The 25,985-nt window shown below is 35.6% G+C and overlaps 1 protein-coding gene across 1 annotated transcript; it reads left to right on the top strand.

Annotated features, from left to right (window-relative positions):
- Positions 1-786: 786 nt before the first annotated feature.
- On the top strand, positions 787-25,093 carry LOC141362746 (uncharacterized). Its single transcript, XM_073864955.1, has 13 exons — positions 787-1,179; positions 1,413-1,760; positions 1,846-2,202; positions 6,061-6,162; positions 12,648-12,734; positions 14,475-14,567; positions 15,214-15,288; positions 16,047-16,160; positions 18,614-18,748; positions 19,061-19,144; positions 23,415-23,513; positions 24,378-24,461; positions 24,993-25,093. The coding sequence occupies exons 1-13, from the start codon at positions 1,110-1,112 to the stop codon at positions 25,091-25,093; spliced, it is 1,749 nt and encodes a 582-aa protein (XP_073721056.1). The 5' UTR covers positions 787-1,109.
- The last annotated feature ends 892 nt before the right edge of the window (positions 25,094-25,985 follow it).

Below are 25,985 nucleotides of genomic sequence, written 5' to 3'. Positions count from 1 at the left end.
TTGCAAATCTGGGCTAAAAAGAAGTCTCCAAGCTCCAAGTGATACTAAATGGAGCCAGAGTCGTAAGAGCCGAATCTTTGAAAAGAGCCGGACTCCCCATCACTAGTTTGCAGAACTACGCATGTGCAGAACAGTGCATTAAGGGAATCGCCTCGACCCAGCCCTTGTGGAGAAAGTGAAAGTATTACAGGGCCGGCATCAAGGGGCGGCATTCGCGGACCGTCCCCCCCTAAACAGGTTGTTGTGCCCCCTAACACAGTTTTTCTATTCATTTAATATATATCAAGAATAATTAAAATAAATTAAACATTGAATGTTTCATGACTTTTAATGTAATCAAATGAGGAAAATATAGTTGATATATGTTTTATTTAATTAAAATAGACAAGTTTCTCTGATTTCTCTGGTTGTATTGCGGGGTCTCATGCGTAGTCTTTAGCATGACTTGATATTACGCGGCATTTTATGGATCGTGTAAAATATGGATATTAGAACATTTAGAACGAACCAGCACCGTCTGCTCCATCTGAGGTGGAATTTTCAAATCTACAGGACACTGTTTTAAGGAAGTTTAATGTTCGTACACGCCGGCTTCAGCTTTTTTAAAGGTAAGTTAGCGTTGTTTTAATTTACGTAAGCTTAAATGTGAAGTGTGGATATATAGACCGTTAACAGCATTGCGACGCGGTGTGCGCTGGGCTGCGCTATTAAACCATTCATTTCAATGGCTTGCGCCTCGCGAGGGCGATTTGCTGTTGCGTCGAGCAAAGCGCGTGCGCAGCGGACAAAGTTCAAAATAGTTTAACTCTTGCGCATAGTTTGTGATCTTCTGCACTTTATACGGGAAATGAGCTGACAGTCTGTAACAGTTGTACGAGTGTGTGCTTGCACTGTATTTGTTGTTTTCATGTCTTTTTTCAAGTTATTGTTGCTAATTGCGTGCACCCCGTTGGAATCCGCGTGCCCCCCGTTATGGTCTGGCGCCGGCTCTGGAAAGCATAAAATCAAAGTAACGTTAGTTATGCCGACATTCTGACAAACATGAGCTTCCGTCTGAAGAAAGAAATCTACTTTTGCGATAATTTATAGACGTGATTGTTTTGAACTAAATGTTTATATATTTAAAGATGTATTTGCTAAGCTGTGTTTTAATGTCAATGCTGCTGATGATCGCTGATGGTGAGTGATATTCATTTATTAAGGAGAATAACAGCAGGCTTTAACTCGCTGTCGTAAATTTTCTGAGGGTAAAGTTTTATATGGGGGGTTTAAGTTTTATATAGCTTCAGCTCTTTAATTGATAGATATTCCACATAAACACATGTTTTTGTAAATGTAATCTTGAACAGTCTAGTGTTTATTTATTAATGAGTAATATTTATTTTTATTTTATTTATTTATTTTGCTATAAGGTTTCATTACATTAAAAGGTCCTTCAGGTCCTCTGGTTGTTCCCCTGGGAGGTTCAGTGGTTCTTCCCTGTTCTGTTGATTCACTCTTACCACTGAAAGATCTGGAGGTGGAATGGAGAAGATCAGACTCACAGACTCTCATTCATCTGTATCAAGATGGAGATATCAGACCAGAGGCTCAACATCAGGATTATCATGATAGAGCTCATTTCTTCACTGAAGACATTAAACATGGAAACTTCTCACTCCTGTTGAACAATCTGACAGCTGAAGATGAGGGACAATACACATGTAAAGTTCACACTGGACAAGAGTCTGGAGAAACTGTGGTGGAAATTAAACATGTTGGTGAGTAAAAACACATGATAGAAGATTGTGAAATGTCTCACAATGATGAGAATATATGTCAGTATATTTTAATCTGTTCCTACAGAGCGTTTGATAGTGTCAGGATCTAGTCACTCCGTATCTGCATCTGTGGGTGATGATGTCATTTTGAACTGCTCTGTGAACTCTCACATCAAACCTGAAGAAATTGAAGAGGTTTCATGGGAGAAAAAAGATAAAGATGAAGACATCCTGGTTTTTCTCTATCAAAACAATAAAACTCAGTCAGGATCCTCAGATGAGCGATACAGAGACAGAGTTGAGTTATTCACTGATGAAATCCACAGAGGAAACTTCTCTCTCAGACTGAAGAGAGTCACAACTGAAGATAAAGGAGTTTACATCTGTCAAGTGTTTACTAAAGGACTTTCAGCAAACACAACTGTAATACTGGAGGGACTGGGTGAGTCGATGAAGAAATAATAAAAACCATCGGCCTAAACTAATACAATATTAATGTAGTTATTTAGTTAAACTTATTTTTACACAAAGTCAGTAATATTTCCAGTTTTTACAGTAATGTGTTTCTTTTTTCATTTTAGTCCTTGAAAATTTTTGTCACATATTGCACATATATTGTGTGTGTGCGTGTGCGCACCAAGAACATATACTGACAACAAGCGAAACTCAATAGAATGTTCCATTGCAACATAACGCCCAGCAGCAGCTTTATGCCTCCGCCATTTTGGGATGAAGGCAACCAGGTAGTCCAGTAGCTTCTTGTTGCGGCAATGGCATTATCAGCTGCTTTGTTAAAAAAAGTACATTAAAGCGGAAATCCAACTTGAATGTTGACATTAACAGCACTGAATAATTTGCAGTCTGTAGAGTGATCATCAAATCCTTTTAACAGTTTATTTTACAGACTTTGTATCGTCTTTTTTTCCACAAACCCTTGCTGTCTAGAAACCATGTCAGTTTTGTTGAAAACATTTTAAAGTTCAAGTATTAGCATTATAAACACTGAATAAACACACAGCAAATTCACCAGTGTTAAATGTACACTCCTGGTGTATATATGTGGTACCCAAATAAACACCAGCAGTGTAGATTTAACACTGGTGAATTTGCTGTGTACCATCATATGAAAATAAATTAAGGACATGCATTAAAAAAGTAGGAATGTTGGACAACCAGAATATAACAGTTAATAGTAATAGTAAAACTTACTATAAACAGTATATGAATGTCCATTAAAGCAAGAGTGTAAACAACAACAACAAAAAAATATGTACAAAACAACCATTATTTAATTATGTAAGACACAGCAATTCATCATGTTCTATAAGATCATCGTGTTTGTAGTGTGTTCCAGGGGATTAAAATATACCATATATATTTTAGACCTAGTGGAGTAATAGTAACTAATAAAAGTAATAATAATACTTAATAAAGTAGGCTAAAACTACCTCAAATGTATACCAATGATTGGATTCCACCACTGACAACACAAAACATGATATAAGACAATACAACATTTACTGTATAGGTGTCATAAAATTAACTGATGACTTAATTTATATTGCGCTTCTGATTTGAATCTGTTAGATTGATTAATATTAGATTTCTCTCTAAATTAGTTAGACCATGCACCGATACCACTTTTTTTCATTTCCGATCCCGGTACCAGAATTCTGAGTATCGGCCAATACCAATACCTGCAAATCTGATGCTGTGTATTTTTCTTGAACAATTTAAAATCAAACACACAAAATGTTAAATGTTTAATATGCTTTCTTCTACATCTAGTATAATTTTAAATATAAAACCCAATCATTTAAAATGATTTACAAGTAATAAGATCATTAGTAATTATTAATCAAATGACAGTGTGTAGGAGAACATATGCAACATGATCAAATACGTCTGATCAAAAAAGCAGGGCTGCCAACCCTCATGCATTCAGCGTGAGACTTACGTAATTAGGGATGTGCATTTATGTCATTGTTTAATTTCGATTAATCCATAGGTCTGAAGAACGAGTACTCGATTGCTGGGGGCAGGTTAGTCTTGCATGGTTTTCGCTGCTTTTTCTGGACAAAGCCCACCCACAAGCTGCTTGACTGACATGTCAAACATTCAATTACAGTTTGTTTCGTCTAGCCTCACGTTTCGGACTCCCCACAATAACGAGCCGGCTAGCGGCAACTGGCAACTGGCAACTAGTTAGTTATTGAAATAACCAGCCGCAACCGAACAACATTACTCACCATAGAACAACGTTGTGCACTTCATCAACAGCCACACCAATGAGACGCTCCCGTTAAACGTCAGTTTGAAGCATATCTCTCCACTTTGTAACACCTACAAGCAATTCAGGAGAACCAAACTTTTTGACTCCACTTACTGCCTCAAGCAAAACTCTTGGACGTCTTTTAGAGAGTCTATGCCGCAAACTATGCATATTTTTGAGAATCCAATGTTAAGCTGATCATGATAACTGGTCATTATTATCCACGTGAACACGACTGATTCTCTTCCACAATGGAACGTCAGAGCTTTGTTTTCCAGGGACCAAAACTAATCGCGACACGCGTCTCATGGAAATCCAGTTTATTTCAAACAATCTAAGACGACTTTAACATTCTCACAGCATTTCCAGAAAAGTGTAAGAAAAACATCAGTTGTTTAGCCAACAATCTGTGAGCGTGACGTCTGAGGCTGAGACTAGGGGCAGGGCAATCAAAGGGGAGGGGCGTATATGTCATAATGAAAATATGTAGATATGAGAGAGAGAGAGGTAAGAAAGGTGCCCACGTTGAGAAAACTTATTAGAGGCGGCAAGAAACAAAGTATTAAAGTATGTATAGCCATGTCACTCATCTCATTACATATGGTAACTACTGTAGATAACACTGGATATAACTTGTTGTATAGTTTAATAAAATAATGTATTTTGATTATACAAATCAATTACAACCTAACTATAGTAATTGTTTTACTAGCTGCTGACCAGCTTAGGGAATCTCTATGGCTAATTTGTAAGCCGATTTAGTAGGCTATGTTGTACCTTTTCTTCTTAATTGAATCTTTTGGGTATCTCAAAAAAATGTGCCTAATAACCTTCTTCAAAGTTTAATCAATTGTGCATAATGACATGTGCAGCAAATGCATATAGGGTGTCAGACTTATAGATTTGCATAATTTAAAGTTCAGATGCGTTTTTAAAATTCTTTTGGTCAACCTCAGAGGTCCAGAATGTCATTGAAACACACCAGTGGCTTTGCTGTTATCAGTATTAAACATGTTACCCCTCGAATTCAGAATATCCCTACATACAAAAATAAGTTATCAATGAAATAAATTAATTCAGGAAATGAGTTTAATAAGCTTATTGTAACTTTGTGTCATATCCATATTTATCATTATTATGATTTCTTTGACCTGCAGTTCCTAAAAGGAATTAAGTTTACTATTACACTAAAAAGACAAGATTGTCACACTTATAGTTTTTGCAGTGGATTGCCGAACATTGCGTTCTTTTGTTCTACTTTGACTTCTCTTTTGTTGCCATTCTGTGTATCTGTGCTGTTGTCCAGTTGGCATTTTCACCCCAATATGGCAGCCTTACTAGTGCTCTCAAGTTTTAAAAAAGGTTTGTAGTAAGATTACATCTTCTAGGGGTGGGCCACTCAGGTATTTGCAGCAGTGGCCCCTTGACCCCACCCAATTTTCTCAAGTTTTCCAGCATGTCATAGGAATATAATTTCACGTTTTTAATTTTTCAAATGTCAAAAGATTGCATAGCTCACATTTACAAGCCTGTTGTAATAATGGTCGCTTGGTTAAAGTTTATTTTTTAAAACATTTCCTTAAAGGGTAATCGAACCCAGATCGCCCATGTCGTAGGTCCATGCACTACCACGGCGCCACAGTGTCACATGATATAAGTCTCTCTCTAAACTCTCCAAGTAGCCTCCAGTAAAATTCACTTAAAAAACGGTGTTCGGCCGCCAGACAGGACTTATATATATATATATATATATATACTGTATAGGCAAGCGATATAACATTACTTACTAGTCCAAAGCATGACGGCCAAGTCAACATCGGTCAGAAACCCCTCCTCCTCCTTTAGTTCACGCCAGCGAGCGAACGCTGGCCCAATATAATTGATACTTGTCCTTCTTTTTATTCTGTCACTCTCTCGTTTTCTCTTTCTGGTCTCCTCAAATTTGTAGCATTATGGCACTCACAATTTGTAATATTTTATGTACAGGTAATTCTGCACAAAAACTGTAATATTGTTTGTGTGTTACAGGTTTTTCAGCTTTACATGCAATAGTGTTGATTCTGAGTATTACTGCATCTGGATCTGCAGTTATAATCTGCTCTCTCATCTACTGCACGTCACGAAATAAAGGTATGTCTTTCAGATAGCATATTCTTCCTGTAATCAGTGTTCATTTGGAGTTTCAAAACATCTGTATTATCATTTTATATGTGGGGTTTAAAAGGACAGTGGAGGAGAGAAAGAAACAAAACTATAAACATAAATCCATCTTTAGTAACCTGCCTAAAAGTTCAAGTATGCCTAGTAACACCTTAATTGGCTGCTTCAGGTGTGTTTAATTATGGTTGGAGCTAAACTCTGCAGGACACCGGCACTCCAGGACCGAAGTTGCCCATCCCTGGTCTAGCATTTTAGAGAACCGTGTAATAAGAAATGGTTAATGTAACAAATAAGATCAACACAAAGTTGCACAAAAAGTCAACATATGATCAACATGAATTATCACCTTAGTATGATAAATGACCACATATTTCTTATAGAAGGGGGTCTGCAAAAACACCCACACTGGTGCACACTGCTGGGAAAATGAATGTCCAAAACATACAAAAAGTTCAAAGCATGTCAACAGCAACAGTGTTGTGCTTTATTGCCTGTCTGCCAAATACAACAAAGGCAACAAAGTCTTGGGCATGCCAAAGATTAGTAAAAACATTGGCTTTAATGCACTTTTAGTTTTTGTGCAGCATCAGATTTGATTTTTTCTCCCTCATTTATGGTTTGTGGCCATTTTTCATCATTAACTTCCATTATAACAAAATGTTTTGATTGCAGAGCCATGACACCATATAATCATGCATTCTTAATTGTTGGTGGTTTTTCTCTTTGCAAAGAGATCAAATTTGTAATTTTTACTGTTTATCACCATGTGGCACTATTAACCCTTTAGTAGGCCTGTGCAAAAACAGACCTTGATTTCTGGTTTGTACATTGAGTTATATGGACACACACACACACTTTTTCAATTTATCACTAACGTTAGTTTTTCCGCAAACCGGCTGATTACTTATTTCATTGTTTTCAGTCTCTACAGTTTTCTCCTCGTTTTATTTTCTGTGAGAACAAAACCACTTCTTGTGTCCTAAATCTCGCATACTTTCCGTTGTTGCAAAGATCATGTAAGAGCATTCGCCGTGTTGTATACGAAAATATATATCCAAAAACTTTGTCGGTGCTTGCAAAAACATAAAAACCTGTTTCCGAAAGTGCTTGGTGTTTCAGAAGGAGCAGATCAGGGCTGCATTTCCCGATAACGTTGATTCTAAGCGCGCTACGAAGACTGTTAAGTTAAACCTTAACTACAGGTTTACCTTTTCTAGGCGTGTTTCCCGAACTGTACCTTAGCGGGTTTCTTAAGTTATTCCTTCTTACGTACGACGTTACCAGGTGCTGTCCATGGCGATGGTGCTGAATAGGTTGATATCGATTGCTCGACAATCAATTGTTCACTTTATGTAATAGGTACTTCGCGGCGAGAGCGGTGTTATTTATTAAAGAAACATTTTAGAAATAGTTCAAGTTACATTTATTAGGAATATCTGGTAAAATATATTTAATATTTCAAATTGCAAACAACTAAATATAAACCTTGTATATTTTATTTTATATCAAACCCATGCAAACCCCGCAACTTCATGTCCAAAAGTATAATGCATAAACTGCTCCAATTCATCCATTATTCATTAACTTTAACGGATAATTTATATTAGGGGTTCCCAATAAATGCGTTGCCAACATAATCGTTGCACAGGGGAATAAGGTGGGTCATGCAAGTCACCTGGCTTGGCTGTGCATTACACTTAAAATATATAAAAACAAATTGTTGTTCATTAGTTCACGCATTTATTGTGCTTGGACACTGGATGTTTACAATGCGGATAAAGCGGACGAATTTCTGGAGCCGCGCCTGTCTGTTTACCTTAATATAACATTAAAATATATGATATATAAATATATATTATGATTGTTTTATATTTTAGCTTTGATTAGTTTTAATGTGGAAAATTTGTTGACCTTATACAAGCAATAATCAAGTGGAGCAGTTTCTTTTGAGTGTTTATAAAGAATATGACATGCAGCTGCCTCAAAGTTAGAAAACATTAAAAACTTCGATGCAAAGTCGACTTAACATCAATAATAATATTTAGGAAAATCAACAATTATGATTTTGTGATGAATGTGGCATGCGATTTTACTTGATTTGTTTTTTTTTGCAGCTAAAATAGCCGGTAAACTAAAGATATAACGGATTTGAAATGCACAAAAGAAATAGTAAGATTCGCTGTATATCTAGCTGCCACCTATAACTCCCCCAACCAAACTCTTTTTTTTTTATAGATTCTTAAGCCTGTAATAATAGTTCGAAGCTGATGTTCCTTTGGAAAAAAATATTAATCTAACAACCATCAGTGTAATAATGTCTAGTTATGTTTCATTCTTTAAATAATAAAAAAATGCCTAATTTAACACGGAGTGTACTTCAACTTTTTTTTTACAGATATTTAGTTATATAGACTGCAATCTACACAAGCTTTAATCACAGTCATGGCCCCTAGCGGAGTCAAGTGGGATAAGGTATAGCTAAGAGTGCTCCAGACCAACCTTCCGAACGAATGACTTACAGAAGTGATACGTAACTAAGAACGTTTCGGGAAACACGTATTAACGATAAGGTACAGCTTAAGGTACAACTTAAGAACGACGTAGAGCTCAGAAGGTTTCGGGGAACGCAGCCCTGAGCGTTTTATGTGGTAATGATATGGAAGTTGAAAAGGCACGTGGAAGCGGTTTACAATTTGTTGAGAATGATGATGTATGTGTTGATGTATCAATATGTGATAGTGACAGTTATTCAGAAGTTTCTGAGTTCAAGTTGAGTCAGTTATCTGGAGACATGTATACTGCGGAAGAACTTAATATTTTTTTGGATCAAAGTAAAGGACAGAAGTTCTGAAGTTTTTTCCTGATGCTGTTAAATTCTTGAAGTCAGTTAGGAGAAAAATGTAGGATGTGATGTCATATCAAAACAAAAAAGATTTTGTTTAAAAAAAACTTGCTACAGTAGTTTGTAAAAGTTTAAAAGGAAAGATAAAAATTAAATAGGTTTACATGGTTATTGGTGCTGCTCTTATTTTTTGTTGTTTTTCTCTTTCTTGTTTCCTCTACTCATTTTTCTAACATGCAAACTTTAAAGCTCACGTAACACACGCTGTTTCTGCATTTCTGATGTTAATCTGGAGTACCTATAGAGTAGTATGACATCCTTTATATCTCTGAAGAGTCTTTAGTTTAATCAGATTTATAAAAGAAAGATTAGCTTTACCGAATCTTTCCGATAACGTACGAAAAAATGAAGAAGGAGGAGTTATAACACGGGAGGAGCGAGTACGAGTCATACAACACTATACAACACTGTTTTAACTTATGATTCACTACATGTTCGTGTCATTTATATAATATGCACGCGATTATTTCCAACATAAGACAGAAGTCTTACTTACCACGTGTAACTCGTCATGACCCGGTTCTGAAAATCCACCGCATCAAACACACAAGCAAAACTCCGCTGCTAATCCGGATAATAAACTATATCCATTGTTTCCATGAGGCTGGATGTCTTCTCCTTACATCCAAAAACACACTTCTTGTTGTGCCATTGATGACTTTTGAAATTAAACAAAGCTGAGTGGCGTGATAAGCTGTTAGAAAGCTCTAGCGTCTCCCGCTGACTGACGGCTGGGCGGGGTTTTCCGGGCGATGTTTTCCGGCGGAAGCCCATATAAAGAAGTGATACGTATCGAAAACCCCTGAAACGTCAGTTAGAACTGTAATTGAAAAAAACCAGCCGAAACTTGTACGAACCCTGGCGAAGTGCATTCGGCACAGAAATACTCTGTAACACGCCCAACTGCTGTTTTGACACTTTGCCTACGTTTAGCATGAGGAAACAACTCTATAACTGTGTTAATAAGTCAGAATGCTTAAAATACCATTAAACCCCCCCTTTAAGAGTTAGTACTTTAAACATTAATAGTGCGAGGAATAAAGAAAAACAAGCTTTAAGTTCATTAAGTTTAAAGACTCGCATGTAACATTTTAGTATGAGTATAGTATAGTATAGTAATGAGAGCAATGAGACAGATTGGGGATTGTGTTGGGAGGGCAGCTACTCTTTAAGTCATGGAACAAATTTAAGTGCTGGGGTAGCCATGCTTTTTCACCTTATCAATGTTGATATAGTGTCAAAAGTAGAAGTAGAAAAAGGTTGTCTCCTTGTTGTAAATACAAAAATTCCTGAATATAATTTCACATTTTGTTAATATTTATGCTCCAAATAGAAGTGCAGACAGAATAATTTTATTTAAAAAAAATATAAAAATGAGCGATTATATGAAAAATGTTAGTGCAGATGATTTTCTAATTTAGGGAGGTGATTGGAATTGTACAGTTGATTTTACGTTGGATAGATATAATACTGAACTAGATTTTGTATCGCCTGCTATTCTAAAGCAAATTATTTTTCAAAATGTGGCTCCAAATATTGTACCTTGTTGTTTTTCAGACCATCATTTTGTTACTTGTAATTTGACTTTGTCACAGATTCAGGGTAAAAGTCCTTACTGGAAACGGAATATACTTTAGTTACAGGAGAAAGACTTTATTGAAAGTTTTTAATACTTTTGGGGGTCTTGGGTTTCACAGAAAGGTGAATATGAAAATTAATTCAGTGGTGGGAACTGGGAAAAACACAAATTAAGACCTTTTGTCAACAGATTTCTTATTTCTCTACAACCTAGATTAAGAAAAAAATAAATTAATTAGAAAAGGAAATAGTAAAGATTACATCTAATGTAGCACTGCAATCAAATACTGTGATGGCTGAGAACTTGTGTAAAAAAAAAATATCTTACCTCTCTACTACAAGTGCAAGCTAAGGGAGCACTTATAAGGTCACGATTTTTGTCAGTCCATGATATGGATGCAACAACGTCATATTTTTTTAATCTTGAAAAAGTTTCCAAAAAGTGGAATGTAATGTATTGTCTGACTTTCCCAGATGGGTCCAAAACATCGGACCCCAAAAATATCAGGAACATTTCTGTGGACTTATTATTCAGAGTTTTTTAGAGCTGAAACGTGTGATTCACAGAGTACATTGGACATGTTTGAGCAACTTCCGACTCTTAATGGAAAACAATGTGCAAGTTTGGACAGAGCTTTTTCTTTCTAAGAATTGACTGAAGTTGTACAACAGATGAAACCTGGTCGTGCACCTGGTATTGATGGTCTGCCGGGGGAATTCTATAGAGTCATGTGGAGAATAATAGGTAAATACTTTTATGAGGTTATTCTGAAATGTTATGAGGAGAAAAATCTTCCCAGGAGTTCCCAGAGGGCTGTTCTTGTTCTTATTCCCCAAAAAGGGGACTTGAGTGTCATAAAGAACTGGAGGCCCGTCTTTATTCTCACGACGGACTATAAAATTTTGGCAAAATTTAACTCTACTATTAAAGTGGATATTGTGGCGATATCCGCTCACCACACACCTATAAACGGTAGATCTGTGGGTCAGCATGATCTGGTTATTAGGTTTGAGATGCAGCTTGCCTTGCCTGAAATATAGGTGAGAGTAGCCGGCTGCAGTGAGGGGAGGAGTGAAAAAAGAGCTTTTAAGTCAGACACTCACCAATTTTGCAGTCCAGTCGACTAGAGACTTCAGCATAGGCAGAGATCACGTTCGCGTATTTTATAGCAGATTAAATAGATGCAATTTTAATACCAATAAATGCATTTACATAAAGATGTTTATAAGGAGAATCAACGAAGGTGAACTGTACGTTACTGGAAAAGGTTACTTAGTAAATGTTGGGATGAATAAATCTAAGTCTAGTGGTAATACATCTTCGTTTCTGTTGTGTGAAATATAAACAGCTCACAGTACAAATAATTCAACACCAATACAAAAGTTTACAGGAATTCATCAAAAATATAAATGTCATTGTAAAGAACAATTAAATTAATAAAAATACTACCGGAATTAGAGTTTTTAGAATTAAGAAGTCATCAGCTGACATCCCCGGGCCAATGAGCATTAAGCTGTGTCTTCAGCAAGTCTTTTCCCATCGTGCTTTTCGACAACACAGTCGGTGGAGAGCAACTGCGCTCGGCTGTAGAATCCGACGAGCCCGCCTCTCCATCGCGAGAGTCATTTTGCACACGTCAGCGTGACATCAGAGCAAGATGACACTTTTCTAACCGACATGCATCTTGCGCTGATCACCGGTGATCGATTCTGCGCAGAATTTGCTCATCTCAAACAAGCCTATTGTCTTTTCTAGCACATCACCAAAATATAGAAACTTAACATTAGTCAACCTACCAATAATGCATTTGAATTTGCTGTTCTGCTGTTGTGCTAGCTAGTACAAAACTGAATCAATTGAAATTGTTATTTATTTATTGAAATATAAAACATTAGAATACAACATTTTAATAATAATTTACTTTATTAAGTACTTTAATTACTTTATTAATAATTTACTGTATTTTCTCCTTAGCCACAGTTCTTCATCTCCAGATGTGTTTGGTCTTCTGTCCAAATCTCATCATGTTCCTTGCTTTTATCTTCTGGGGTGTTTCTGAAGGTCAGTGTTTATAATCATTATATCCCTCAATATATATCTTTTAATTATTATTTACTTAAATTATTGGACTTACATTCTTATACACTCTATGAAAGGATGTGTTCATTTTTAACACATTGTTTTGGGTTATCCTATTTAACATATCATACACCCGGCACAATGCAGCGAAATGCAAGAAGCAAGTGTCTTTTGCTTGTTTAAACCCTGCACAATTATCATTCACGTTTAGCGCCACATTGTTTAAATAGCAAATGCATTTGCACCCACTTTTGCGCCCATGGGTGTTCTGGTCTGAAAACGAGGTGTGTTCAGGGGCATTGTTGGCGGTTTGCTATTTTGAGGCAACTAACTAACTAACTACGCCATTGACCAACTAAAACCTGCTCTAAAGTCTAAAGTCAATGGCGCAATATGTTTTTTGTAATTTAAGAGCGCATTAGTAATATGCGCCTATAAACGGGACGACAACACGGATTTGCTTATCACATACATGAATGCGCAGCAGCACAAAAATGCTTTTAAATATGAAAAATTAAAGGATTAATATTGAGTCTTTTGGACATAAATGAGGACAAATTATGAGACGTTAGAAGGCATAAAGAGCCGCGTCACCTGTAGCCTGGTAAGTAAATGCGCCTATTTTTAAATGCTATCTTACGGATTTATTGTATATGATGACTCTGTACCTGTGGATATGGTGAGATGAGAAAGATTTTAAGTAATGCTTTGTAAAAATCCCATGGCGCTGTTCTAGTGCTAAAACGTTTCGGCCCTCCGCACGTTCTTTATCTCTTGTTTGTATTTTTAGAGTACAAACCTTTTCTTGCATATTTACTAATTATTTTATGAGATTACATTGATTATGTAGGATATCAATACATTTACAGCAATTAGTTTTTCAGTTTACAAAGTCCGTCATCTAAATAGGGATTAGAAATAGCGCCAGCACAACTGGCTTTAAAAGGGGATGAGAGCAGAGACTCTCATTGGTTTATTGTACGTTACGCCCAAAATACTCCCATTAATCATTAAAAAAATAGGACCAACCCTTTTCGACAATGCGCTCGGCGCACAAACCATTTTTCCCGTCGTTAAATTAGCAAGTGTCATCGGACACGCCCATTTAGACCGTGCACCTTGTGCTTTAGACAATGCGCTTAGATCGTTAAAATAGGGCCCATTGTGTTAAATTAATGCAGTTATTTATTTAAATGTTATATTTTTTAAGAAACTAAATTAAATATATATTTGTTTCTTGAACACATAAAAAATACATTGTTAAACGTATCATGGAGATGGGGCCAGTGAAAATGTTTAGATGAATAAAAGTTTTCACTAAACATACTGTAAAGCTCCAGATTTAATTCAATTCAATTTTTTTTGCGCTTTTCACAATTGTTAAATTGTTTCAAAGCAGCTTTACATTAATAGATGCAGAAGTAAACACAGAAAACTCATAAACATAAGCAGCACAATACAGCGGTTAAGATTAACCATACTAGCAAGCGTAGTAATAATGTAACGTATATCAGAGGATACTAAGTTAAGCCAATGTCAGCAGACTCCCCAGGGGTTGAAAAAATAGAATCAATTTGTTAAAGCATACAGTATGCATTTATGCTTATTTTTTGTCCTGCATCCAAAATAGTTTTTGATTTGTATACCTATTTTCTAAAATGCTTGTCAGATGTTTCTTCTGCTTATGAGTGAATTATCATAATTAATGTGTTTATGTTTCAGGATCTGTGAATGAGACGGTCTTCTGCTGTGCTCTTTATATTCTCAGACCTATCATGTTGCTCTTTGCTGCTCCATATATAAATGAGTTTACAGGTATGATTCACTTCTGATGATTGACAGTTCAGTACAAAATATCAGATATATCATAACTTATAGATCTTTTTATTCATTTTCATCACACAGTTTTCAGTGATTAAGTGGCACTTGTGCTTCTGGGTGATTCTCACGAAATACAGATTTAAAAGGTGTCCAGCATCCGAATTTTTAAAAAGCCCTTGAAACCTTTTTTTGCACATATAAGATTAAGGTCAGAACTTACTATAACTATAGGATCAAAAAATATTTCACATTTTTTAGATGATCATTATCAAAAGTGATCATTACCGCAACATGATATTACATTAAATATATGCATTTACATAATTTTTAATTTTCATGGACACATTTTAGGTTTTTTAATTTTTTACTTTCATGGACACATTGCGATATTGAAAATTTCCCCCTTAAATGTGGAAAAACAACAAAATTGGTTTCTGTATGATGTCATTTGAAATCATGCGGAAAATAGTACGTAAAGAGATGTTTGTACTGTATGCTTCTTATTTTGATACTCTTACTTTGCATTTACTTTTTTATCAAAATGTTTTATGACACCTCATGAGTCTAATTTTAGGAGAATCACCTTTCTGTGTTTTATTGTATATGTATGATGTCATAATCTTTTTATTTTATTTTATAGAACACAATAAATGGTGGTTAAAGTATATGAGTTATAGAACAGAATATACTGTCTTCTCAACTATTCTTTATTCAGGTAAATAAATGTCACTCACCATACATGAACATTAACTGTGAAATGTAGGGGGGGGGGGTTCCCGGACGGGGATTAGACTAGTCCTAGACTAAAATAAATATAGGAGCTGTCTAAACTGAAAACAACTTGCACTGACATATCTTAAAATATATCAGTGCCCTATTATTTGCCTCAAAATGCACACAAGTAATGTTTGTAGTAAGGCATGTTTGTTAAAACTAGTTATATTTCCCAATTAAACTAAGGCCTAGTCTTGGTTTAAGATAATCCCTGTCTGGGAAACCACCCCATATAAACTTTTAAGTAAAACAGAATTTATATGATATTTCTATTGTTCTACAGCATCTAAAACAACACCATAAATAAATAAATGACATGATTTATGTTTGTTTGTCAGAAAAGACATACTATATACATTACAGGTCAGATCACATTTTGCAATTCACTCTTACAAAATTCACCATGATTTACTGTAACTGTAAAAATCTTCAGTAATGTTAAATGAACACCTGAATGACTTCTCTACATGTTCTGTGGTCTTGAAAGATATCACATAAACACAAAGGTCACAGCAGGATCATTTTCAGACAGAAACAATGACCTGACCCGTCACTGTAATTACTGGACTATAATGCTGTAAATAAAACACACTGTATCTTATTATTGTAAATGAAAATTGTGCAGTAATCCATGTGATATATATATTTGTTTTGTCTGTACTTTATGTTTGGTAGTTAATGTTGTTTTATCTCTTTCAGTTCTTTTTCATTCATCCTTGGGAAAAGGTTTGAGTTTTGCTGGATTTGAAGGTGTTTTGATGATAATCCTCTTTGGAATAGTGCTTCTGTTTTGCCTCTTCTTTATTATTTTCTGTGAGTGTTTCTCTTTAGATATCTTTAATCATTTTCAATCTCCACATGAACATGCTGTGAATTAGTGTTTTAATCAGATTATCAGATTTTTGTTTCAGACAAATAATGTGCAAAAAGAATTCAGTCAATTAGCCTTTCGCCGAGCCCCGCCCCCCTTAGTTACTGTTGCTACTTCCGACAAACAAATGACCAGCGCGACAGATTGCCATGACGGAAAGCGATATACCCGTGTGTGTCAGTGACATTTTTTGGAGCAATACCTCCGCGATTTCCTCCAGGTCGAGGCAAAAGAGGTTACAGTATGCAGTGGAGGGATATATTCAAAATATAAAAATACGCAATGAAGGAGACACCACTACTATCGAGGCTAATGCTTACTGGTCTCACGCAAAAAATGAGAAACCACATGACCTGTAACTCAAATGCAACCAGCACAGCCTTGTGGATCAGTCATGCTCTTGCACTGCCGAGTAAGTTATCTTTCATATGGTATAGTCTATTAATGTCTATTGCAAGTAGCTATTTTGTTAAAATACAAGGGTAACATGTGTTGGCTAGCTAAACCTACGCGTGTTTCAAAGCTAACTAACATTTCTCTGTCTGTTGTTTTGAGGATAGCCGTTTTGAGAATCATAATGTTTTATTTATGGTGATACTCAGATTTCACAAATAGGAAATTATTTTGTCTTAAAAGTTGCAGGACAGATAATACAATAAATAAAATGTATAATATAATAAAATTGCACAGCATTTACGGGATTGGGAAACTCAGGGGTAGGTTTTCCGTTCATAAAATGCTACATGAAAGATAAAAACAAATTATTTAAAGTTGATTGTTAAGGGCGCTATGTTCGACTTTGTCGTAAACTGACGAAAAATAAAGTTGGGGAGCTGAAAGTCCCAACACAACAGCAGCTAATGTAGCTAGCGTTAGCTAACATGTTAACTAATGTTGGCAAAATAACTTATTAAATTTAGCATAGAGAGTAGGTTAACATTCTGGCAATTATATTCATGGTAATTATAACTTTGGTCCAATTTGTGTTCTTGCCTCTAGGTAGTAGATGTAGACCACACTGAAACTAGTTAGCTGTAAGCCTTACCTTTGTGCAGACGTATTTATGCTTCGTAAATGTTCAACACATTTAACTGAATGGGGCAGTCCACACTGTTTTATCCATTGTATGCACCGCTCACAAACGCTGCGGGCGTGAATGTTTGTCGGAGGTGCTCGCATAGTAACGGTTGCTGTGATGTGTGATTGGACAATGGCCGTTTTGGGGGAGGGGCCGGCGAAAGGTCAATTAACATTTTCCAAAAGTTTCTATTAGGCAAGGCAGGCTTATTATGAAAACACATGTGAGACCCCTTGAACTCAGGAAGCAGCAGTAGCGACAGAAAAAAACTATGTCATTTTATGGCACTTTTCCATTGCATAGTACCCGACGGTTTAGTTTAGTTTGGGTCGGGTCAGCTCACCTCACTTTGGCTTGGTTAGCTTTTCCATCGAGTTTTGTATCACTTCGGAGTGGGAGGGATTATAGGCGTGTCGTTATATTTGCTCTGCCTACTGCTGTGACATCATACTCGTTTGCTCGAGATAGCGCAAGCTAGCACTAAAGGTAAAGCTAATCTTTTACATTATAGTGATGACGCTGGTAGTGATGATTCTCTCAGACCAATCACTGATCTACTGTGTTTTCGCGTCACGTTTGGTATCAGCCCGGGTCGCTTGGAACCCCAACCGAGGTGGTACGAAAAAAGTATCGGTACCACGTACTGCACCTAATGGAAAAGCTCCCAAAAGTAAGCTGACCCGACCCAAACTAAACTAAACCGTGGGGTACTATGCACTGGAAAAGCGCCATTAGAATCAGTGCGATCTGTGTTCTCACCTTTCTTTCTGAACTTGGGCGGCTGTTTAAAGCTGTTCAGTTTTGATTATGCTGTGAACCATTCATTCTATGACACCACACCGCGTCTGCATTATAAACTGTGACAAAACTATCGCTCGCATTTAAAATTAACGAAAGGCGCGCCATGGTACTGATGGTGTAAAAATCATAGTCAGATTTAAATCAGGACCAATAGCGTTTGTCAAACTTGTTGCCCTAAAGATGATGTGGACTCATTGCATGTTGTTCTCCTAAAGAAAATAGACTTGCGTAACTCAAACTCGTAACAATAATGATCCACGACCACGTAAAAAGCAAAGGACCTCAGAATTACAAAGTAGCAGTATGCACAGCAACACACAGAGAAGCAAAAAAAAAAAAAAACGCATTTGCAAGGCCCTCCAATTAATAAAATGACCTGCTTTAAATCTGTTAGGTCTGCCCTGATGTCTTCTTTATCACTTTGTTCAATGTATCATGTAATCACTTTAATGACATTACTTAAAAACTGATTTCAAATCTCAATGCTTTTATTGATTGTTGTGTTTTCTAATACAGCATTGGCTAAGATCTCTGGGAAAATAAGTGAAAGGATAACTAAAATATTCCGTTTTCTCTCTTGGATATTCCGTGATGTTCTGCCTTCATTACAATTCATCCTCTTGTTCTACATGTTTGGATCAGCCGAAGGAGGTGAGTTCAGTTTTATAAACTATATGGATTCATTAATGGTGTATGATTGCAGCATTCATGTTTAAAATCAAGTCACATAAAACTCCAGAAAACTTATTGGATACAGCAGTTTAAAATTTATTTTAATTGCTTTTGGTGAAACTCGTCAGGTATAACTATATAAATATAAAGTTTTATACAGCTGATGGTTAAAAACCTGATGTCTTGAGGTATTTCATAAGAAATAAAACACCATAACACACACTATGCAGTGAGACTGATATATTGTCCTGGTCAGTCCATGCATCTCTTAATAAACTCTTCTGTTTTTAGGTTTCTTCATTGTTGCAGTTTTACCTGTGATAACAACAACGACCAATTACAACTGGGATGTTACATGTGGGCAAAAGATGGAATGTAAGTTTTGAATTATCATCTGGGCCGTATGTATAAAGCCGCTCAGAGTAAAATTTTAGTCTTAAGTGTGTCAAAATTCTAAGAATGACGTCATTTTACTTTTATTCCTAGACTTAAGAATAAGTTTGATTTATAAAGCCTCTTAAGTGTTAAGACTAGGTCTCAGCTACTAAATTATTTAAGAGAGCTGGAGAGATCACTTAACCTAGTTAAGAGTAACAAGAGGGCAGCAGAGAGGCGGAGATCATGCACTTTACAACAAAGAATAGAATTACTTTAATTCAAATGTATTTCTATAGCACTTTTGACAAATGTATTATTGCATTGTTGCAGAGCAGAAAATTTACAGTAAATACATGTTAGTAGTATACAGACAGTAGACAGGAATTAATATAACATTGTGAAAAATAAAGAGTACAGGGTTTTTATACAATGTATATTATATTACACAATATAATATACAGTATAAGATGTATATTAGTGAAACTTATTCAAGTGCTTGCACAGTACCAAGAATTTTTATGGGATTATTAAGACAGCATACTTAAATGGTATATAAATTATATGAATAATATACACTGTAAAAAGTTAAAGTTGAATCAAATTATTGATATTGCCTAAAAATTTTATATTTTATCAACGTTAATATTCTCAGTTTAAGTGAAATAATTAAAGTTAAAAATGTTTAAATGTACAGTATATGATAGGTAAATAAAATATCATAAAATGTAAGTAAAATCTACAATAAAAAATGTGAAGTATCTACAAGATTGCAGTTACATCATTACATGTAAAGTAATATATTATAGAGTATAAACCCTGACCCAAAACATCATGTTAGCAGTAAGCAAGCTGATAGTGACAAAGATGGCAAAAATTACAATTGTGTTTAAGTGGAGAAATCCAACTTAACTTGATCATCTGGTTCAGGCTTGATCTTCAAAGTATTTTTTATCTAAGTGTTTGCAAACTTTAGTCTTTTCTTTATAAACAGCTTGTGAGTAAAATCAAAATGATGTGATTCATCGGGCCCTATTTTAACGATCTGAAACGCAAGTGCGAAGCGCAAAGAGCAAGTGACTTTGTGGGCGGATCTTGGGCGCTGTTGCTATTTTCCCGGCGGGAGAAATTAGTCTTGCGCCAGGCGCAAATCAATAAGGGGTTGGTCTGAAGTACGTTCATTATTCATAGGTGTGGTTTGGGCGTAACGTCAAATAAACCAATCAGAACGCTATCCAACATTCCCTTTAAACGCAAGGGCGCAAGTTCCATGGCGGGTTGCTATTATTATGACGGATTTACTAGGCGCACGCCAGGAGCGGTTCACAGCCGAGGAGACCCACGTTCTTGTAAGAGCAGTCAAAGACAGAGAAGTTGTTTTGTATGGGGATGGGAGAAACCCGCCCAAATCAGCGTCGGTTAAACAGGCGTGAGAGGAAATAGCCACAATTGTCTCATCATCTGCGCCAAGCACTACAATGATGTCAGGAGACGGGGGAATCCCAAGCTTGCCAGCATAAATCGGGCACGCCGGGCACACAGGACGACATCGATGCGTCCACCCTCACCGCTGAAAGGGTTTTGGGGGCTTTGAAATCGGACCCAAGAAACGCAAGCAAGGTCCAACCCCAAAGTACACTTACAAATCAAGTTCATATACATAAAGGTTTCTTATGAAAACATTTTAATTATTATTTAGATAAAATAAACGTAATACAGCCACACAACAAACTTTTGAAAATATTTTAATCGTTATTTGCATGATAATTGTTTAACGCTGCCACACAAAATAAATAAAAACTATCACCACAATGCTCACCACAATGATTTCCCTTATCTCATGTATTAGTATTTTTTATTGTAACAATTTATGATTTAATGATTTCCCTTATCTTATATTTTTTATTGTAACAATTTATGATTTGCAAAAATAACTGTTGCATCTGTGTAGATTAGATAAGCAATGCGCGTTGTGCACGCTATACATTATGGTCAAGCATGCGCCCTTAAAATAGCATAATGAACTACGCGCAACGCGCCACTGACTTTAGACTATTTTTTTTGGTTAGTAGCGCAATTGTTTTTTGAAACTGCAAAATAGCATAAGAGATGGTTTGCGCCGGAGCACGCCTCCTTTTTTGCGCTGAACCGCCCAGGGAGCGCAAGTTCATTCCCTAGTTTGCCGACGTGCGCCTGTGGAGGGAAAACCCTGCTGTGCGGCGGTGCAAAATACAAAATGATACATGCGTCACTGACAAAGTCAATTGCGCTGGGTGCAAGATAGGGCCCATCATCTTAATTTTTTAAATAGCACTACGTTTGTCTATTTCATTAACATGTTGAAACTTAATCAAAATGGTGCAAAATCGTGTAAAATAAATGCATGTTCTCATTTGTAATTTGTTAAACATTTCGAGAAGCAAATTTAAATTACAATATTTAAATACTAATACAATTGTAATGTCTACTTTATTCATAAGGGCGGTGTCACATGCTGCTGTGACTGTATAACGTTGCCGACTTTTTAAAGGGGCGGCGAATTTGTTGATTTTATTGTTTTATACTGTTGTCTGATGTCTACTTATGATGTTCGCATGGTTTATACATTCAAAAACATCAAAAGCAATAAGTAATAGGCTATTTTGTAACATGGATTAGTGGCTCTCTGGAGAAATGGTTCGTTTAAAGGGGCGGGCCGCATTGAAGACCTGAACGTAAACACCCACTGCTATGATTGGACAGCTTCATTCCCCATCATTACATGTGGGGCAATGTTTTAAAAACATTAATGTGATAAAAAAAAGCAGCCGAACACAAATATGTTTGAGCCACAAAAGATTCTGGGTGCTAAAGATGATACACATAAATGACAATACGTATATTAAAGTAGAAACAAAACTTTAAACTCGACGTGACTAAATTACCGTAAACAACACAGTAAGCGTGCATCAGAATCTAAACTGCGGCTGATAAATCCTTATCAATAACTTTGCATATTTCTATTGAGCTTGTGAGGTTGCTTTTACATTCACATAATGTTAAATACCACAGTTATATGATAAAAAATAAGCTTTGTTGAGTGTTTGACCTTTCAAACACAACTTGCCTAAATTACCGTATACAACACAGTAAACGGGCATCAGAATCTAAACTGCGGCTGATAAATCCTTCTTTATAACTAACTTTGTATATTTCTACCTTTAAATTACAGTCGTATTGTTAAGTGTTGTACCTTTATTAATCGTTTAATGTTTTTAGTAAATTAAAACAGTCAAACAAACGTGTTTAGACACAGATGTTACAACAGGACATATCAAGCAATCTCTTCTAACAAAGCAATAGTGAAACGCAGTAACTTAAATAAAGTAAAATGTCTTACTGTGTAAGGAGGTTATTTAATATACAGGTTTCTCCATGTTTTTGTCTATTTTTAAGCCATGGTCGCTTGGAGTTGGGGTTAGAATTGGGGTTTGGATGTAATTTTTAAGTAACAAAAAGTTGTTCTAACCCTAAACCCGATGCGCCATTTAAGTGAATGGGAAGGGCTGGCGTATCATATGCACGCTAAATTGGAACTGTATTGCAATTCATGCTATTTATACGCAACTGTGAGACTGGGTTGTTTATGCTCCATTCAAACAGCCAGTGACCAGCAGTAGCAAAGCGACGCAATCTCATTCATTTCAATGGAAACCAGGCGACTTCCGGCGGCACGAGCGAAAGTGACCGTTGGCAACCGTATGGGCGTGTCCATTGATGCAAGAAAGTTAAGAAAAGTTTAACTTTATGCAAATGTAAAGCGAATTTCGATGGTACTCACACTGTAAAAAATGTCTGTAGAAATTACAGCATTAATGGGTATTACTGGCAACTAGCTGCCAGTAACTTACTGTAGATTTTACATTTATGTTATTTACTGGCAACATTTTGTTCAAAGTTAAATGAACATGAAACATTTTTGACTTTATCTTCTACAGTAAGTTACTGGCAACCAGCTGCAAAATTACAGCAAATTTTTTAGAGTGCATTTGTTTACGACAAGCAGATTTAGAAACGGCTCATTGAAAGAGATAGCCGACACACAGCGATAACATCTTTGGCTGTCTGAATGCAGCGTCATTCTTCATTGTTAGTTAATGTAGTTAACTAATGTTTTCAAATGGACCTATGTTGTTAATTGTCTGCAATGTTTCTTGGTAAATGATGATCTTGATTTAAAGAGTATTTTGTCTTTGAAGGTCAAACTATTTCTTTTAAAAATCTTGCTCAGGTTCACCTTTGGTCAGGAGATCAGTATGGTCTGCAATGATGTTATTGCTGACTGCAGTAATGATGTATTTCTACGTCATGGCACTGGAAAATGAAAAAGGTAAATTCAAAAAATCTTTTGGAATTATTTTAAAACACTCCAAATATAAAAAAAAGAAATGTCTCTTTTTACTTTAAAGATACATTTTGCCAAATTCATAAACTTTAAAGATCTTTATTTGAAAGGTTTAAATGTTTTTCATGCTTGTTCAATGATACATAAATAATTAATGTACCTGCGGAACAGTCCACTACACTGTAAAAAATTTGCTGTAATTTTGCAGCTGGTTGCCAGTAACTTACTGTAGAAGATAAAGCCTAAAAATGTTTCATGTTCATTTAACTTTGAACAAAATGTTGCCAGTAAATAATATAAATGTAAAATCTACTGTAAGTTACTGGCAGCTAGTTGCCAGTAATACCCAGTAATACTGTAATTTCTACAGAATTTTTTTACAGTGTAGACACTAAAAGCTCAACAATAATGAGGAACTGACTCTGAAAAGATGCTTGGTTTACCTGTGTCAACATGTCATAGTCCTTCTGCAGGGAAACATGAGGACACCAGATGTAACCAGAGCAAAAAACTGGAATCTCATCTGGTGCCATCAATGAATAGAAATGCACTGTAAAACTTAACATGAGATACGTTTGATTTTGACCCCCTCCCTCACATTTTGTACAGGGACCTAATATTCTATCTCTGTTCACTATGTGTCTCTCGTGAATCGTGTCCAGTTTTTGTCTTTAATTATTAAATATTTATACAAATATTTACACTGCTGAAAATGAAAGCAGCTAAAAGTGAGAGGATGTTTCTTTTCTACTGAGTTCATAATGTATGTTTATATCTGCATATTTTGTGAAGAATGAATTTATACAAAGTTGATAATAAGGGTGATATGTTGTTGTTTTCTTTATACAGATTGTGTTGGATGGGTCTGCATGATTGGATTTCTTCAAGTATTATGGATAGTTTGGAATTGTTTAGGGTCACATGGAGATTTTGGTACAGTATTATTAATCTGCTTTGATCATCTTCTCTGTGTGATGACTGATTTACTATCAGCTCTGTAGTGTGTGTGCGCGCGTGTGTGTGTGTGTGTGTGTTTGTGTGTGTGCGTGTGTGTGTGTGTGTGTGCGTGTGTGTGCATTGCTTGGATACGTTAAGTAGATGTTTGAGAGATATTTACTAAATTAAATTCATCATGTTCAGTTTAAAAGTATTCACAATCTCTTTCTTAAAATATGTTTTCGTTTTAATTATACTTCTATACTATAATGCAATTACAGGAACATAAGGCAAATAGTAACAACAACACATAATTAACTAAAGATAAATTAATTCTACAGAGAATCAGCATTGTGATAAATTAAAGAAATAACAAGTCATAAAGATTTTAAATATGGAACTATTGTGTATGTTCCGACTGATAGTAACTGTCTATGTGTATGTGACATGTCTATTGTTTAGTTATTAATATAATTTCATCATAGTCTCATTTACTCCAAATAAATATTATAATGTAATCATTTTCAGAATTCATCCGTTTCACTGCTGTGTATGTGTTTGGATCAGTTGGTGTTGTTTTAATCAGTGCGGTTGCTCTGATCATTGAACTGATACTGAAAACAGGTTAGTAACATCATGCAGCTTTGATTTATTTATTTAAATTACATAAGTGAAAGTATTTAGCTGGTAAATATAAATATAAATTGCAAAGTCAATTTACTCTTTACTTTGTGACTGACTACTAGTACAAACTACTGCTATAGAAATCACCTGATTTCTTGATCTTAGTCATTCTGGTCAGATTATTCTGATTTTAATTTATATTAACTATTTTTAAAACTTTTTTAGAGCAGTTATCCTACACAAACATGAATGCATAATCAGTTCCTATCATTAATAACTAATTATATCATAAACATCTGTCTATCCTGTTCTTTATAACTGTTTATTCATTAAAGAAACCAGTGATAATATTTTAGGAAAATTTGCTCCGGTCTAATGTTGTCATTGTTAATCTTAGTTAACAGTGAAAGTTTAATGGGAGATCTGAGAATTGCTTTGTTTTCCTCTGAAATTCTCTTTACCGCATCTGTGCTGATGTTAATAATATTGGCACCATGTAAGTACAAACTGAACTTTAATGAACATTGTGTGTGTGTGTGTGTGTGTGTGTGTGTGTGTGTGTGTGTGTGTGTGTGTGTGTGTGTGTGTGTGTGCGCGCGCGCGCGTGCGTGCGTGCATGTATGTGTGCTATTTATTTATTTATTGTGGCCTTTGGACCTTTTGAAATACATCTGGACATCCTTTAAACTCTAATAATAAATATTTCTTATTTCTCAAATGTTTAATTAATCAACATTTATGAATATAAATAAATACAGAATTTTATTAAAACATAGGAATGAGTTGTTATACAGATTGATTTCATATTTGGTTTGTCTGTTGGGATTAATGTCTGTTAATTATCCTTTGATAATCTTTTCTTCCACTTCTCGAAACACACAGGGATCAAAAAGCATC

The sequence above is a fragment of the Misgurnus anguillicaudatus genome, unplaced genomic scaffold, assembly GCF_027580225.2.
Source record: "Misgurnus anguillicaudatus unplaced genomic scaffold, ASM2758022v2 HiC_scaffold_29, whole genome shotgun sequence".
NCBI classification, from domain to species: Eukaryota; Metazoa; Chordata; class Actinopteri; order Cypriniformes; family Cobitidae; genus Misgurnus; species Misgurnus anguillicaudatus.
This window is presented reverse-complemented; position numbering and strand designations above follow the sequence as displayed.